Below are 16,827 nucleotides of genomic sequence, written 5' to 3' on the forward strand. Positions count from 1 at the left end.
TTATTTGCAGATCGTTTTACAAAACACAAATTGTGAAGACATAAAATACTGTTCTGAATCGCTTGGACACAGACCAAGCTATCTGTTTCCAACATGACTCTATCCCACGAATGAGTTGCAATCCAACTCAATGCTTCTTTAATGTTTATTATCTCAGCAATTTCGGGTTGAATACATCTAATCTTTCCATTCTTGAATGCTTCTACCATAGCACCATGATGATTCTGAGCTACACAACCCATGCCAAAAGACAAGACTCGAACCAGAAAAAACTAAAAGGAAAAGACTAAAAAACCATGTCAAAAGACAAGACTAATGGAAAAACTAAATTAGTTTCAACACATAAATACGATCACAGCATTAAAATTAATTAAGGAATTAAACTAATAAATGAAAACATTAATTGGAATTAAACTAATAATAGTAAATTAATAAATTAAAATAAAAATCTAAAACAAAGGACGTCGTTAAGCAAAACCGAACCACTCTCAGACGACTTCATGAACCCGTCATAGAAGAAGACGTTGTTGTGGGAATGAGAAAAACTTTGGCATTAATCAAGAAGATCCATACAATCATCTTCTCAATAGGTAATATATTAGTTGAATGTTAAATAAAAAGAATGAATGTTAAGGGAAATATACGGAAAATATCTATTCAAATCTTCTCAAAATCTTTATTAGTTTTTGACTCAAAAGTTTCTTTAATGATAACTTATGGTACAGAGTATAATAAATTATGTATTTATGCAAATAATTTTAAAATGAGTTTTATATTAATTGTTTTTAATAATTTTGTTTTAACTTCTTGCACTTTATTTGGTATATTGGATTAAATCGTCCAATCATATGTTTCTTTCAATGTTGAGATTACAGGAGATTGTATAATCTTGTCTACTCCAACCTAATCAAATCTTTAAGAATCTAATTCAATTTAGTGTAATCTTACTACGTACCAAATAAGTCAATAATATAATATAATATCTTTATATATTAAAAGTGCCTATGTAACGGCAATTCTTGGTTTAACAGAATATTCTTTACAAATAAAAGAATATTCTGTTAAATTTAACCCAAAAAAATCGTCTACTTTTCTCACTCACAATTAATGGTATATCTGTCTCTCTACAAACCCCCAAACCCCAACAAACACAAGCTAAACCTTCTCAATCCCTCTCTTTCGCGACCCAGAAATGGCCGCCACAGCCTCCTCCTCATAAACCCATTCACCTTGTTCCTCCTCTTCTTTCGCAGATTCTTTCTCTTTGGGTTTTGTTTTTATCGGAGAGTTTGATTTGGGAATCCGATCTTTTTCTTCATCGATCTTCAGTACCGGTTGTTTGGGGGTTTCTTTTCGGGTGAAAGTTAGGGTTTTAGGGTTTTAATTTCTTTTCGGGTTGTTTGGGGGTTTCTTTTCGGTTGTTTGGGGGTTTGATTTCGGGTAAAAGCTTTGTCATTAAATATGAAGGTTCAGTCAAGAATGGAGATTCTGACTGCTTTGTCTTAGAGCATGTTGAACATGATAGGCCTGAGGTAATTCTTCTACCTCTCTCTCTCTCTCTCTCTCTCTCTCTCTCTCTCTCTCTCTCTCTCTCTCTCTCTCTCTCTCTCTCTCTCTCTCTCTCTCTCTCTCTCTCTCTCTCTCTCTCTCTCTCTCTCTCTCTCTCTCTCTCTCTCATATTGCCTATTCAATTTGCTTTCAGGTGTTGAAGAGTGAAATAAGCGTTTGTCAGCTTCAGTAATATGGCTATTGTATGTTTATGGAAGCATGTATACTATTATAATCTAGCAATGTTCTTCACGAAGGTAAAATATATTGTTATTATTTTTGAATGGTAAAATATATATATAAATGATTGATTTTGATTCTTGTGAGCTATGGAAGCAGAAGGGCAATCTCAGAACACTATAAAGAGAATTTCTAGAAAAGCCATGCAGGGATTTAACATGATACCATATCATTTGGAGAACGAAGATTCCGAGGAGGAGGCTATTATCTTGAATCGTCGCAATGGCAATTACAATTCAAAGGATGCTACTTTATGCTACACTTTACCCATTCATGGATATGGAGCTCCTAATAATAAGCTTTTCTTGACGTGAGTGAGTTTCTGAAGTGAAAGCTTTTGTATTTATGTTGTGTTTCTACTTACTTACTTACTTGTCTATCACACATTTTATCGAACACTTTGTGATATCATCTTTTGTATTATATTGGTTTCATTTTGAGGCACTTCTTGATATCATCTTTTCCTTTTTGTTTTTATTTTTATTACAGGTCCTCATGTTAATGCTCATAAGCATCATGCTGACAATGAGCTTAGGATGCTGGAGCGATTTGTGTAATACTGACTAGCCTATGATTTTGTGTAATACACAGGGTAAAAGCTTTGTCATTAAATATGAAGGTTCAAATTTCACCGCCTTGGCTCGTAGGTTTGCTTTGGTCCCTCTCGGACCCCGTTATTAGCTTACGGCGGCAATTGCAAAGCAATGTTAACGGTGTTGATGGTGCAGTTCAACTGGTGGTTGATCGCCCATATAAGGCTGGAGAATCTATTGCTGTTTGGTATGACATTTTTCTTTATATATATTATATGTAATCATGTAGCTGGCAAACAGATTACAAGTTGGCCATTTATTTATTATCCTTGATAGTGCAATTTGTTACTTTCTCATTGCTATGCATTTACCACTTGACTGAATGGTTTGTGTGTGAGGGTTATCTGCTCTTATTCCAGTAAATATATCTAAAACAAAAATAGTACATGTTAGCTTATGTGAAATTTGTATATTAATGCAGGTGTGGGCCACAGCCTAACTCAAAATTGCTTATAAACTATGGATTTGTCGATGAAGATAATCCTTATGACCGGTTGGTGATTGAGGTATAATAAGCAAGTCTGTCTACTGTACACGATTCCCTATTTAGGTGTAAGTCTTATTCTTACTGATTTTTTTCTAGGCGGCTTTGAATACGGAGGATCCCCAGTATCAAGATAAAAGAATGGTTGCTCAGAGGAATGGAAAATTATCTGTGCAAGTTTTTCATGTATGCACATTTAATTTGTTTTCCAGAAACTTAGCTGTTAGGTTTCTTTTACTTCGCTCTAATATATGCTTTTTTCAGGTGTATGCTGGTAAGGAAAGGGAAGCTATACTGGATTTGCTTCCATATATTCGATTGGGCTATTTATGAGAACCTTCAGAGATGCAATCTGTTATCTCTTCTCAGGGTCCAGTTTGTCCAGTAAGTAAAAATTACTTTCACTTTTGATTTAATGATTTTTGAGTTTTCATGCTACTTTGAAAGATAAGTAATGCATATAGATTATGGGAATTCGATACATACAAACAGCACTTTCTAGCCAATTTCCACTAAGAAGATATGTATACCAAAAAAGAAAAAAAATATATATATATATACATATTTGTAACAAAGGAAAAAGTCCATTAGAAAAACAAAATTAATAAATCAAAACATGAGATCGTTATAAATTATTTCTACTTACTCATGAATCTAACACTAACGGTTTATCCAAGAAGACTGCCAAATCCCCTTTTAGTTGCAACTCTCTTAACACAGAATTAATACTATCTAATCACTCTCAGGCCAGGTGCCAAGTCAGATAGAATGGTTGGACATGGCTGTTGAATTTCAAGTAAACTACCTTCTACATATATATGGAGACTACGGAAAACCTTTTGTTGAATTTTAAGCACTTATACAATCTTTTGTTAATCAGTCTGTAGCTGTTTATAATCCATGAGGATCAGAGTATTCTTACAAAACAAAAAGTTCTAACGCTCTATTTTTCTGGGTTGGCAGGGTGTAATCCACAGGGATGTCAAACCTGGAAACTTCCTCTTCTCTCGTAAGGCCAGTAAAGGTTACCTGATTGATTTCAACCTGGCAATGGTAAGCTGCACTTGCCCTGCTATTCCGCCATGTCTATTATCTAATTTAAGCCTACTGATTCTTTATAAAGCCTGCATAATACACGCAATGATATGTTATCTCATTAAACTCATTTTTTCTATCTTTGGCAGGACTTACATCAGAAATATGGAAACACTGGTGAGTCTTCATCTCCACTCTGAGATCTAAATGAAATTAGCATTAGTGTAATCTTGATACTTGTTCTTAATCTATCTCTTCATTTTATGAAAATGTTAATTGTTTTTTTTTACTTATGAAAATGTTAATTGTTTTTTTATGTTATCTCATTAAACTCATTTTTTCTATCTTTGGCAGGACTTACATCAGAAATATGGAAACACTGGTGAGTCTTCATCTCCACTCTGAGATCTAAATGAAATTAGCATTAGTGTAATCTTGATACTTGTTCTTAATCTATCTCTTCATTTTATGTTGTGTTTCATTTTATCTTGATACACATTTTATGAAAATGTTAATTGTTTTTTTTTACTTATGGGTGCCAATTTGTTTCTACGAGAACTTACATTTGAGCTAGATTATTATATTGGTTTCTCCTCTCAGAGTTTTACAGATTGAAGGATTGGTAATATTTCTCACTCACTGTGTTTTTTTTTAATCAAAATTTTTAACTTATGATTTTGATATGTTTATATATCTGTCTTTGGAATGTAGTAAGTGCACTTAGAATTGTATGGTGTTCATTGCCGATCTCGCAAGTGCAAATGTTTATGGTTGAATCTAATTCAGTACTATTTTTCAATTTGTGTGCAAATGTTTATGGAAGCATGTATACTATTATAATCTAGCAATGTTCTTCACGAAGGTAAAATATATTGTTATTATTTTTGAATGGTAAAATATATATATAAATGATTGATTTTGATTCTTGTGAGCTATGGAAGCAGAAGGGCAATCTCAGAACACTATAAAGAGAATTTCTAGAAAAGCCATGCAGGGATAATTCTGTTTATGGTTGAATCTAATTCAGTACTATTTTTCAATTTGTGTGCTATAGACTTTTTAATTTATTTTTTTATTTTGTTGAACAGGCTATACTAAAGATAATCAAGCATTGCAAGGAGTTTAACTCATTCATATCATTTTTGTAAGTCAATTTCACTCTTTTAAGCATGTTTAATCTTATGAGCCAAGTGCTTTGGGCCTTTTTTCTGATTTGAGTGTTATTTTTTTGAAACTCACAATAATTTAATTTGGGTTCTGTATAACAATGTTTAAAAAGTATTTCAAAGTTAACATACATAAGCAATCTTGTAAATTTGGGTGCTTTGGGTCTTTTTCCTGATTTGAGTGTTATTATTTGGTATGTCAATATTACTCTTGGTAAATCTGTGTTAATTGAATCATTTTTCCTATTCATTTACAGAGTATACTAAATGCAGCTGAAAATCTTGTGTTCATGATCTCAAAAAAGAATGAAAATGTTAATTGTTTTTTTTTACTTATGGGTGCCAATTTGTTTCTACGAGAACTTACATTTGAGCTAGATTATTATATTGGTTAATGTGTTGTTTTAATGATATCTTTAAGCATTCGTTTGCAGGAGATGTTCATGGTCAGTTTTCAGATTTGTTAAGATTGTTTGAGTATGGTGGATTTCCACCTGAAGCAAACTATCTGTTACTAGGAGACTATGTGGACCGTGGTAAGCAGAGTATAGAGACTATATGCCTTCTTCTCGCGTACAAGATCAAGTACAAGGAGAATTTCTTTCTTGATGCAAACCGAACAATGACTTCAAAGTACAATCAGTTCACCATTCAAGTAGTTGAACCAATGGAAGATTAGGAAGAAGTTACCTTTTTTTTTTTTTTTACAGTAATTTTATTTTATTTAGTGTTGAGACTTTTCTTGCTGCTGAGCTTGTTTTTCTTTCTCTTGACTTGTTATTTATGGATTTACATGGAGTAGTGTATGCAAGTATTTCATATACCCAATTTTCTAAAAGTAAATAATAAGTATTATTTTATTATGATTTATATATACTTAATTATATTTTAACAACCAATTATAATAGCACAAATATTAATTTGATAAAATAAATTATTCGTATGATCATACCTTTACATACAATCTAAATAAGAAGAAATAAAAAAAAATAACTAAACTTTACCTAAAACTAATCTTTACGTGCCTCGGCACGTAACTCCTACCTAGTATAATATATATGTGTGTATATACATAAACCCTATCGTATTTTTCTTCACTCAAATTCATTTCAAATATTGTTGTACAATTAATTATGTCTCCATTAATATTATCATTCCCAGAAATCTCGACCTTTCTCCTACTCATACCTCCTCTTACAATAATTTTCCTTGTCTACAACTACTCACTCAAATCACCACCTCTTCCACCAGGCCCATTCCGATGGCCCATTGTCGGCAACCTTTTTCAAATAGGGCCCAATCCTCACATGACCTTAGCACGCTTCGCCAAAATCTACGGCCCAGATCTTTTCTCATTCAAACTCGGTACCAAGCTCGTGATCGTTGGATCAACTCCAGCTGCAGCCATGGCGATTCTAAAGACCCACGATCGAAGTCTCTGTGCTAGGTTCGTTCCTCACGTTGCTCCATCAAAGTGTCAAAAGAAATATGACTCAACCATCGGTTGGGTCGATGAATGCAACGAGAGTTGGAAGAACTTACGTAGTTTTACTCGAACTGAGTTATTTTCAGGTAAAGCTATAAACTCCCAAGCATTGATAAGAGACAAAAAAGTCAACGAAACGGTCAACCACGTGGCCAAACACATGCAAGGAAAGGAAGTCAAAGTTAGAGAGATTGCTTTTGGTGCTGTGTTGAATATGATGGGAAATATTTTGGTGTCAAAAGATATGATTGAGCAAAGTAATGAAAGTTTGAAAGGGGAGCTTTGTGAGATTATGAATAAGATAACTGATGTTGCTTCTTCTCCAAATATATCTGATTTTTATCCTATTTTGGGTCCATTTGATCTTCAGAATCTTCAAAAAAGGTCCATGGAATTGTTTGATAGGAGTTGTCAGCTTTGGGAGGCTATTGTGAAAGAAAGGAAAGCTTCGGAAACATCCTCTCCATCTCCACCTGATTTTCTGGATTCTCTCATTCAAAATGGTCATTCTACCCTCGACATAAATAATATTTTTATGGTGAGTGTTCTTATTCTTATATACTATATAGCATGCATGATGTTGCAATATATAATGATATGAACACATGAAGTACACACAAACATGATATAAATTTATGTGATAAATTATTTTTCATAACTCATACTCATCTTAAATAAAATTAATTAGTTAAATATAAAGTATTTGCAGCATAAATATCTAAGTTTAACTCCAAGTTGTAAATAAATACTTAAGTTTGATTTTTAGCGGCAATAATTTGACATTTAATGTTCAGGTACTTACAGAATTTCAGAATTATAACTTAGGTATTATTACCGCTAAAAATTAAACTTGAGTATTTGTTTGCAACTGATAGTTAAACTTAAGTATTTATACTGCAAATTAATCTTGAATATACTATTACCGCATAAGTGCATATCAAATTTGTATGTGTATATTATGTGTACAAATATCATTATTCTATGAGTATTGTTTAAAATTCCAAATTTTTTGAAAAACAATAGATAGATTGTGGCATATTCTCTAATATTTTTATTTATTCGCTAGTAATTAATAATTCACAATCTCTAAATTTCACAGCAAAATTCTCAAAACTTACTTTTTATTAGCATTTAATCACTTCCATTAGTTAACTTCTAAGTTAATTATTTTTGTGTACACTGTGTACAATACTTTATGTACACATGAACAATTAATTTGACAATTAACTGTTAAAAATAAATAAAAATAATTAAATGCTAACAGAATATGAATTTTCTAAGTTTTGTCGTCAAAATTTAAGGATTATTTGCTAGAAAAATAAGAGTATTGAGAGTGATGCCGTTATTTACTCAAAAAAAAAGAAAAATTACTAAAGTTTTTTGAATTAATGGAAAAAAATTTGGGAAATTATCTTATATACTATTTTTTTAACTTTTTTTTTTTTTTCAAATTAACGATTTAAGTTTCTAAAGTGGTTTCTCCGATGGTTTCTATGGGGTTGCTATACGATTTTGGTTGCGATTTAGGTTGCTCCGCTAGTTGCAATAGGGGTTTCTATGTAGAATTCTAAAAATTGCAAAAAAAAAAAAAAAAATTATTTTGAAGTGTAAAAATAAAAAAGCCCCAAAAAATTTACAAATATATGAGGCTAAGATAGTAACTATGGATTTTATTTTTCTATAACAAAGTTTATAACATTTTTTTTAAAATACATTTTTTTTTAGTTATAACTAAAATGTGTAAATTTATAACAATTTACACTTTTGTAAATAATATCTACAAGGGATATTTTCATAAAGGGTAAATACCATTTTGGACCCTCTGTTTTGCAAAAGTTACCAATTGGACCCTGTGTTTTGTTAAATGACAAAATGGACCCTGTATTTTCTAAAATAGTACAAATAGGACCCTGAATTGATTTTTTGTCAAAATAAAGTTTAATTATAATCCGATCTAAAAGTGTTATGATAAAACTGTTTACATTTTTTGTATCTGTTCGTATTAAGCATTGTCTTCAAGTTGGTTGTATTAAAAAAAAAGTTGTCAAAAATTAAGCTCAGGGTCCTATTTTTACTATTTTAGAAAATACAGGGTCCATTTTGTCATTTAACAAAACACAGGGTTCAATCTGTAACTTTTGCAAAACACAGGGTCCAAAATGGTATTTACCCTCATAAATACCTCAAAATAATAAAAATATTACAAAAAACATAATCAATAGTTTTTGGGAAAAAAAACAGAAAAGTACAAAAAAGGAAAAAAAAATTACAAAAATATTATGGGCCGACCCATTAAACATTTATACAGTCCACATATAAATATTTACAAAAATACCACATGCACTAAGCCTTCAGCTGTACAGAGCGAACGTTGAAGATGAACATACCTCGATCGTTTCAAAACCGCAAAACAACCAAAATGAAACCAAAACGAGAAAAATACAACCATTAATTCTGGCAAAATCAACTAGAAAAGAAGACCTGCAATATATGATCTAAATAGAAAATGACGAAAAAAAATCAGAAAAACTGTGAAGAAACTGAAATTACACATTTGTTTTCTGTTTTATTCGATCAAAACAACTCCCCCTAATATCGAAATCCAGATTCATGAAATGTAGATCTGTAACAAACAAATCTGGAGCTCCCACCAAATCTAAAACAATGTATTATGTGAAATTTTTTAAAAAAACCTCATGAATAATACATCTACGTTATATACAGTTGCATTTTGATTGATTACTGGTTTCCAATATAAATATATTTTTTTTTTAAAAACACAATAAGAAGAGTAAAATCAAATTAAGGTACAACCAGTTACGTATAAGTCTGTTTATTTTTTATTTTGGTTGCCTTATAGTTGCATTATCGTTTAATGATAGTTTATATATTATGCAAGTAGCAAAACCATAATAAGACTACAAAACAACTGTAAACAAACTAAAATACAGAAAAAAAAAACTCTTTGAACATCAACATCCATGATAAATCAAATTGTTACCCATTTATGATATAAAAATGGACAGGAAACAACTAGACAAAAATATATTAAAAAAACACATACAGAACGTGTTTACACTATGAAAAAACTATGAAAAAACTAATACAAACTGAGAATAGATCAAATAAAGAAACTAAAATGAAAAATAATAAATGAAACAAAATTAAGACTACACAAAATGAAAATGAACAAAATGAAACAGAAATTAAGACTAAACAAACGAAAATGAAAAACCCATAAAAAGAACAAATAAATTAAACTAAAAAAATAGAAGTCCTAAAAAACCAAACAAAACCAAACGAAATGCTAAATTGAAAAACCTAGAATAGTACAAGCGAAAAACACAAGACACACAAATGGCAAATACAAACAAATTTTAAATAGGGGCGAAACCAAAAAGAAACTAAAATCAAACCTTATACCGAAGACCAACTCCATCTTGATTATTTTTTTGAGCATCATCTTGAGGAATTTTTTCATGGGCAGCCACCTTTGATTTCTTCTTTGGAGGAGCTCGCCCATGTTTCGACAATGGAGGAGCGAAATCAGAGTCATCCTCCTCAACAACAATTCGTTTACCCTTGTTCCTATTAGCTAAAGATTTCAACTCCATTTTAGAATTTTTTGTTTGAATAGGGGAAGGAGTTGATGAAGAACAAGTTACAGCCATATCTATATATGGATTAAGAGAAAAATTAAAAGATGAAAAATGAGTATGAGATTCAGTTAATGGGAGTTGAAAAAAAAATTGAAAAAAAAAGGAGGGAAAATAGAGTTGTGATTGTGGAGAAGAAAATATTCAGCTATGGAGGTTACTATTTTAAAAAAAAATAGAAAAGAAATAGAAAAAAAAAAAAAGGAGAGAAATGATGGATGGTTGATTGATAGGGGTCATAGGTCAGCACGTGAACCGATGCTTTGAATGAGTGTGCATGTGGTAAAATAGTAATAAAATAAAGAAGAAGAGTAAAAAAGTTGATATATCCGTGTAGTGGTATTGGTGTAATAAAGATTGCATTTTGTATTTTTTATGTAAAAATTTCTAGTTTTTTTTTTTTTTTAAATTTTTACAAATTAAACATTTTTATATATATAAAAATATAGGAAAATTTTTAGGTGGGAGCATCACTTTTGCTCTCACCCATGAGAACTTTTTTTAAACCTTTGACTTTTAATCTAATGGTAATAATTTATTGTAGTTTATTTGATTATCGTGAGGTATCACATATATAATTTTTATTATTTATTTTTAATTCTCCTATATTCTAGGCATCATCTTATTTTTTTTCCTTTCTAAAAAATAATATACTTTGTTTGTTTGTTTTTTTTTTATTACACACATTTTTAGCACTTTAATATATAAGAATGTAGCTATTAATTTGGGTAATTAATAGAGTCATTATCATTATAAATAGTATTTTTTTTTCTTTTTTCGGTCATCATTTTTAATGTTGAAAGTTTCCTTTCACTGATCACATAAGCATTTTCTCATAATACATCATTTCTACACATTTTTACTCTCTAGTCATCCAAAACCGATATCACCACTACGGGTGTGCATAAATCGATCCAATCCAATGAGAACCGACTGATCCAATTACAACCGACCTATTGGATATCTAATTGTGATCGGATCGGATTGAATGTTATTTTTAAATATCCAATTGGATCGGATCGGATGGTGGATGGGGTGTCTAAAAATCCAATGCATCCAACATCCAATCGAACTAATTAGTATTTTCATTTAGTTTGGATGAGTAATTAGATTTTATATTGTTATACATCAAATCTATATCTATATGTGAAAATTAACATTAAAGTTTTACTTTTTTTTTCTTGGATTGGATGGATCCAGTCCAATCCAATACATACTGGATCTAAAATATTGGATGGATCCGATCCAAAAAATACTAGGTCTAAAATATTAGATTAACCCAAATTAAACAAATAAATATATATGAAATACATCCAATGGATGTTGGATCGATTGGATGACGAAATTAATTGGATCGGATCAGATGGTAAAATCTAACATCCAATATATGATTGGATCGGATCTGGATAGGCCTAAAAATATTAGATGTGATCCAATAAACACCCCTAACCACCACCGTATTCCCTCAATATAATTATAATAATTAAAATAATTGTCAATCCCATGATTGTATTGTTTTATAGTATGTGTTTTTATTACTTATTTTGCCACCAACTTTTTCATGCTTATATATAGGGAATTACTTCATATTAAAAAAAGAAAACAAAAAAACTCATTGACAAAATCAAATAAGATCTATAAAAGAAAATCAAATTGGACCATCAAAGTGAATTCAAATTATAAAATACATATGCATAACATGGCCTAAGAATAAATAATTAAATAATTTTGTTTATATATTATTTTCAATAATAAAACATAAATACATTGAAAAAGAATTAAATCGTGTTGTATTTACTAATTTAATAAAACTAAAGAATAAAGAATAAATAAAAATTAATACAAACTCGATCATTCTTAATATATAAGTCATACTATTATTGTTATTTCTCAATTAAAATTTGTTTTTCATCAATAATATTTGCACATATAAAAGCAACTAGCTAGCATAAGTGAATGCTTAATAAAATGTATAAATGTGAATCAATTATTAAAGCTTTAGAGGATAATCTTAATCAACAATGTGGTCTCCATCTACAAAATTTTAATTATTGTTCTTTATAATTTATAAATAAACATGGCATGTAGAAATATATATGTTTATTAATTTAATTAAAAATATATTTTTATGTGAATTAGGAATGGTTTATAATTTTAGGTAAGATTTTTATTTGTTTTGATCATTTTGTATAGGATGATATATTTTATTGATAGTTAGAAAGATATTAATGTTTTTTTAGTTAATTGGTTTCTTGATATATTATATGGGAGCTAATACAATATGTATTGTATTTTTTACGATAGGTATAATATTGATTTATAGCCATTGATTTAATCAAATAACTTAAATTAACTCTTGGAAACTACACCATAATTAATATTTTTTATTTATAATTAATTTTAAATATTAATTTGGATCCAACTAACAATACTCCAAAGCTAACTCCAAACCTATAATTTTTCTTACTTATTTACCTTATAATTTTTTTTATAATTTTAATAATTATTTTTTAATTTTAAATTTATATTTTAATTTTATTTTCCACTCAACAATAATTATAGCTAAAAGAGTACAAAATATTCAAATTATTTAATCCTAAAATAATCAATACAATCAACAATTTAATCATAGTGTAAGTTTATTTTCTTACATCAACTACATTGTTTATGTTATAATTTTCTATAAGTATAATTATTATTTTCTATAAGTATAATTATTATTTTAAAATATTATCTAATTATAGAAATATTTTTATAAAGTAATGAAAATCTATGTATAAAGATATTTTAGTTTAATTATTGTTAGCTATATAATAATATTGAAATGAAATTAATAAAAAATTAGAAAAAATGAAAAAAAAAAGAAGAGTACTTTAAAATTATTTTTAGACCACTATTTTATCCTTTATTTTTCAATTATATATATAAATAAATATATATATAGATGATATTTTTAAAATTAGACAAACGAGAGAGACATGTATCCACTACGTAAAATACAAAACAATAATTGATGACATTTAATATAAAGTTTGTACATATGGCATTGTTAAATAATATGGTTTGTTTATTCTTATTTTACTATTTTAATAATGTTTAAGTGGATTTGAGCCACTGAAATAAGCCAGCCAAAAAAAAAAAAAAAATCTAATAATAGCACCTAATTTTTTTTTCTTCTTTGGTTAGTCCTCCATATATTTTTTAGGAAATTAAATTGTATACCCATTTTATTTTATTTATTTTAATTTTTACCTCTATTTTTATATCCCTTAAAATATATCCAGTTTTATAGATGATGTCCCCATTAGACCCCATAAGTTAATGTAAACTATATGCTAGACTTAAATAGAGAATGAGAGTATATTGGACAATATATTAAAAAAAAATAGGTATATTTTAATAAAATATAATATAAGAGTATTTTTGATTCATGAATAAAAAAAAAAGTATTTTTCAACTATCTTTTTTTTCTCATATCTTGTTCAACATATTTTTCTCTCTCCTCTCAAACTTCAAAAATCATTTCCAGTCACATTATTATTTGGTTGAGCTTAAAAAAATACTATTATAATTTACTTTTTCATATAATCATTTATATGACACATATATTTTTTTACTGTTTAAAAAAAAACTATTGAACTATAGTACCAACTATATACTAATTAGTACCTATATGTATTATTTAAGTTAATAAATTTATTTTTAAAATTAATATATTATATGACAGCTGAATAATTTTTACAATAAATTACTGTTACTAAAAATTTATCATATAATATTAAGAAATAATAGTATAACTTTTAAAATAACAATAAACACAAAAAAATAACAACAAAAAATTATAAAAATACAGTCTGTATGGAGTTTTTAATATTTTTACGATTTTTACGATTTTATTTACATAAAATATATACAGTCTTTTGGTGTATCTTTATATTATATTTTTGTTATTTTGTTGTTCATTTTTTTGTTATTTGTATATTATTTTTATGTTATATTAATTAATGTGTTTAGTTGGTATTTTGATGTTATTTTCTTGTTACTTTTATGTAGTTTTCTTTTTGTTTTCTTGTAATTTTATAAAGTACCCTAAAAATATAGAAAAAAAAACTTTAAACGTAAAAATATAAATTTTTTTACAAAAAGTAGTATTTTATGTAATTATCTAATTAAAAATTCCACTAATAACTTATGTGAGTTATTTTACTTTATTTTAATGTAATAGTTTCTTAAATAAGTTTGAAGGTGTAACAAAAATATTGCTAAAAAAAGGAAAATAATTCTTTTTTTTAAATAATAAAATAACATAATATAATTTAAAATAAATACATAATTTTAAAGTAACTAATCGAAAGAGGTGACCAAAATGTTTATAAATCATTTTTATTTTAAAGTGAATCTTTTTATGAAAATGTAACTTATTAGTATTTTATCTGTATATATTAATTTTTTAAAACTTTATATTATAGGAATGCCTTTTTTAGGTTGTATTTAAGATGAAATTGCTTCTAATTAAGTTTCTATTTGGGTATTATAAATTTTAGTGAATGAAATTTTAATATTTAATATAAGAATTTTAAAATTAATAATAAAGCTATTTTGTTTGTATATACTAGTAATCAGGCGCAAGGAGTTTAGGTCAATTCATTTCTTTTAACCGTTTTAACAATGCTTGGGCATTTATATAGTAGGAGGACGCTATTATTTACTTAAGTGTCATAATAATTATATTGTAATTAGTTTTTTTTTTTATCATATATATTTATATTCATGTAAGAAACCCATTTAATAATATTGGCTTCCACTTATTTAAATTCTTTTTAAAAAATAAAATAAAAAGGTCATATTAATGAATATGAATTTATTATATGGCAGGAACTTTTTGGTGCAGGAACAGAAACTAGTAGTTCGATGGTAGAATGGACAATGGCAGAGCTTATAAAGAACCCAAGATGCATGAAGATTGTTCAAGAGGAACTTGCTAGAGAAATAGGTCAAGATAAAGCAGTTAAAGATTCTGATCTTCCAAAGTTGACATATCTCCAAGCATGTGTAAAAGAAACCCTAAGGTTACACCCAGCTGGGCCTCTCCTTCTTCCTCACCGAGCTATTGAGACATGCACAGTTATGAACTATACCATTCCAAAAGGATCTCAGATTTTAGTCAACGTTTGGGCCATTGGAAGAGACCCTAGTTTGTGGGAAGATGCGTGTGTGTTCAAACCAGAGAGGTTTGTGAATTCATGTTTGGATTTTAAAGGAAATGACTTTGAGTACTTTCCGTTTGGGTCGGGAAGGAGAATGTGTCCCGGAATGCCTATGGCTGCTAAGCACATTCCTTTGATTGTTGCTGCTTTTATACATTCTTTTGATTGGTCACTCCCACAAGGAAAGACTTTGAATGACATTGATATGAGTGAGAAGTATGGTATCGCCATGCGGATGGAAAAAACTCTCCTTCTTGTACCCAAAGCTAAGATTAATATCATATAATCTGGCCCACTACAATATATATATCTATATTACTATATATGTGTCTGCATTGAAAAATATGTACGTACGTACCCCAAAATGATATGCGCCCTCTCTCATTGTGGTTTTCTATTATATTTATTTCAAATATTGCTACTTACTATTGTAAAATATTATATCACATTATTGTGTGTACGTAATATTTTAGTGCATACTTCACTTTTTGTGCACGTATAATAGTTGGTTCAAATTTATGTTGTAAGGTATATTTATGTGAGACACAAGTTTGCAGTCCTGTAATTGTCGTTTAAAAAGGGAAAAAAATGCATCAGTACCATGCAGTGAAATATTCCCAAATTTTTTATGTTCTTGTCTTGTTTGTAATAAAATAAGTGTAACTTGTGATTAAACTATCTTAATTTTAAGATTTGGTACGATTAATTTTTGGACTGAAATTGATAATACTTCGGAAATTTAATTATGACTAGTTAATCATATATTTTATGAAATATGAAATATATGTATTATTAGGAAAATAAATGAATAAGATTATAATTTTCATAGGTTAATATGAGACAATAAAATTATTATTAGAAAACTGGTAAAATAAGTGTAATTTATTAAGGGAAATTTTATTAATTGACCCTAATAAAATACCCCATTTCAAAATTTATACCCTCCACTAATTTGTACAAATTAATTCCATTATTTTCCAAAACTACCCAAAATACCCTTTTATTTTAATTTTCCCTCCCTAACTCTTACTCTTCTCACTCTCTCTCTTCGTCCTTCTCTCTTCGTCCTCTCTGTCAACCGACCCACCCCTCACAACTAAACCAATATCTCAACCGACCCACCCCCACGACTAAACTCAGACGCCGACGACGACGACCCACCTCCACGACTAAACCCACCCACAGACGCGACCGACGACGACGACCCACCTCCACGACTAAACCCACCCACAGACGCGACCGACGACGACGACCCACCTCACGACTAAACCCACAGACGCGACCGAGGACGACGACTCACCCCCACGACTCGACCGAACCACCCACGACGACCCACACAGTTCGACATTGATCCACGACGATCCACGGCCACCCACGACCAGCACGACTACGACCACGAACCACCGAGGGAA

At 29.2% G+C, this 16,827-nt stretch overlaps 1 protein-coding gene and 2 long non-coding RNA genes across 3 annotated transcripts; all 3 read left to right on the plus strand.

Annotated features, from left to right (window-relative positions):
* Window positions 1-1,094: 1,094 nt before the first annotated feature.
* Window positions 1,095-2,269, plus strand: LOC133037877 (uncharacterized). Its single transcript, XR_009687863.1, has 3 exons — window positions 1,095-1,532; window positions 1,703-1,805; window positions 1,888-2,269. It is a non-coding gene; the product is annotated as an uncharacterized LOC133037877 (long non-coding RNA).
* Window positions 2,270-2,502: 233 nt separating this feature from the next.
* On the plus strand, window positions 2,503-5,936 carry LOC115720653 (uncharacterized). Its single transcript, XR_009687864.1, has 8 exons — window positions 2,503-2,568; window positions 2,803-2,887; window positions 2,965-3,051; window positions 3,130-3,249; window positions 3,829-3,918; window positions 4,050-4,077; window positions 4,989-5,044; window positions 5,501-5,936. It is a non-coding gene; the product is annotated as an uncharacterized LOC115720653 (long non-coding RNA).
* Window positions 5,937-6,126: 190 nt separating this feature from the next.
* On the plus strand, window positions 6,127-15,912 carry LOC115718158 ((S)-N-methylcoclaurine 3'-hydroxylase isozyme 1). The gene is made up of 2 exons (XM_030647118.2): window positions 6,127-7,090; window positions 15,084-15,912. Exons 1-2 carry the CDS (start codon window positions 6,200-6,202, stop codon window positions 15,699-15,701), a joined length of 1,509 nt encoding a protein of 502 aa, XP_030502978.2. The 5' UTR covers window positions 6,127-6,199; the 3' UTR covers window positions 15,702-15,912.
* The last annotated feature ends 915 nt before the right edge of the window (window positions 15,913-16,827 follow it).

This window comes from Cannabis sativa, chromosome 5 (assembly GCF_029168945.1).
Source record: "Cannabis sativa cultivar Pink pepper isolate KNU-18-1 chromosome 5, ASM2916894v1, whole genome shotgun sequence".
Lineage (NCBI taxonomy): Eukaryota > Viridiplantae > Streptophyta > Magnoliopsida > Rosales > Cannabaceae > Cannabis > Cannabis sativa.

What these genes read in the sequence shown, in the direction of transcription:
- LOC115718158 (XM_030647118.2), top strand. Translation starts at nt 6,200, where the DNA reads ATGTCTCCATTAATATTATCATTCCCAGAAATCTCGACCTTTCTCCTA. An exon ending in ACATAAATAATATTTTTATG is followed by an intron (nt 7,091 to 15,083) that starts GTGAGTGTTCTT and finishes ATTATATGGCAG; the next exon opens with GAACTTTTTGGTGCAGGAAC.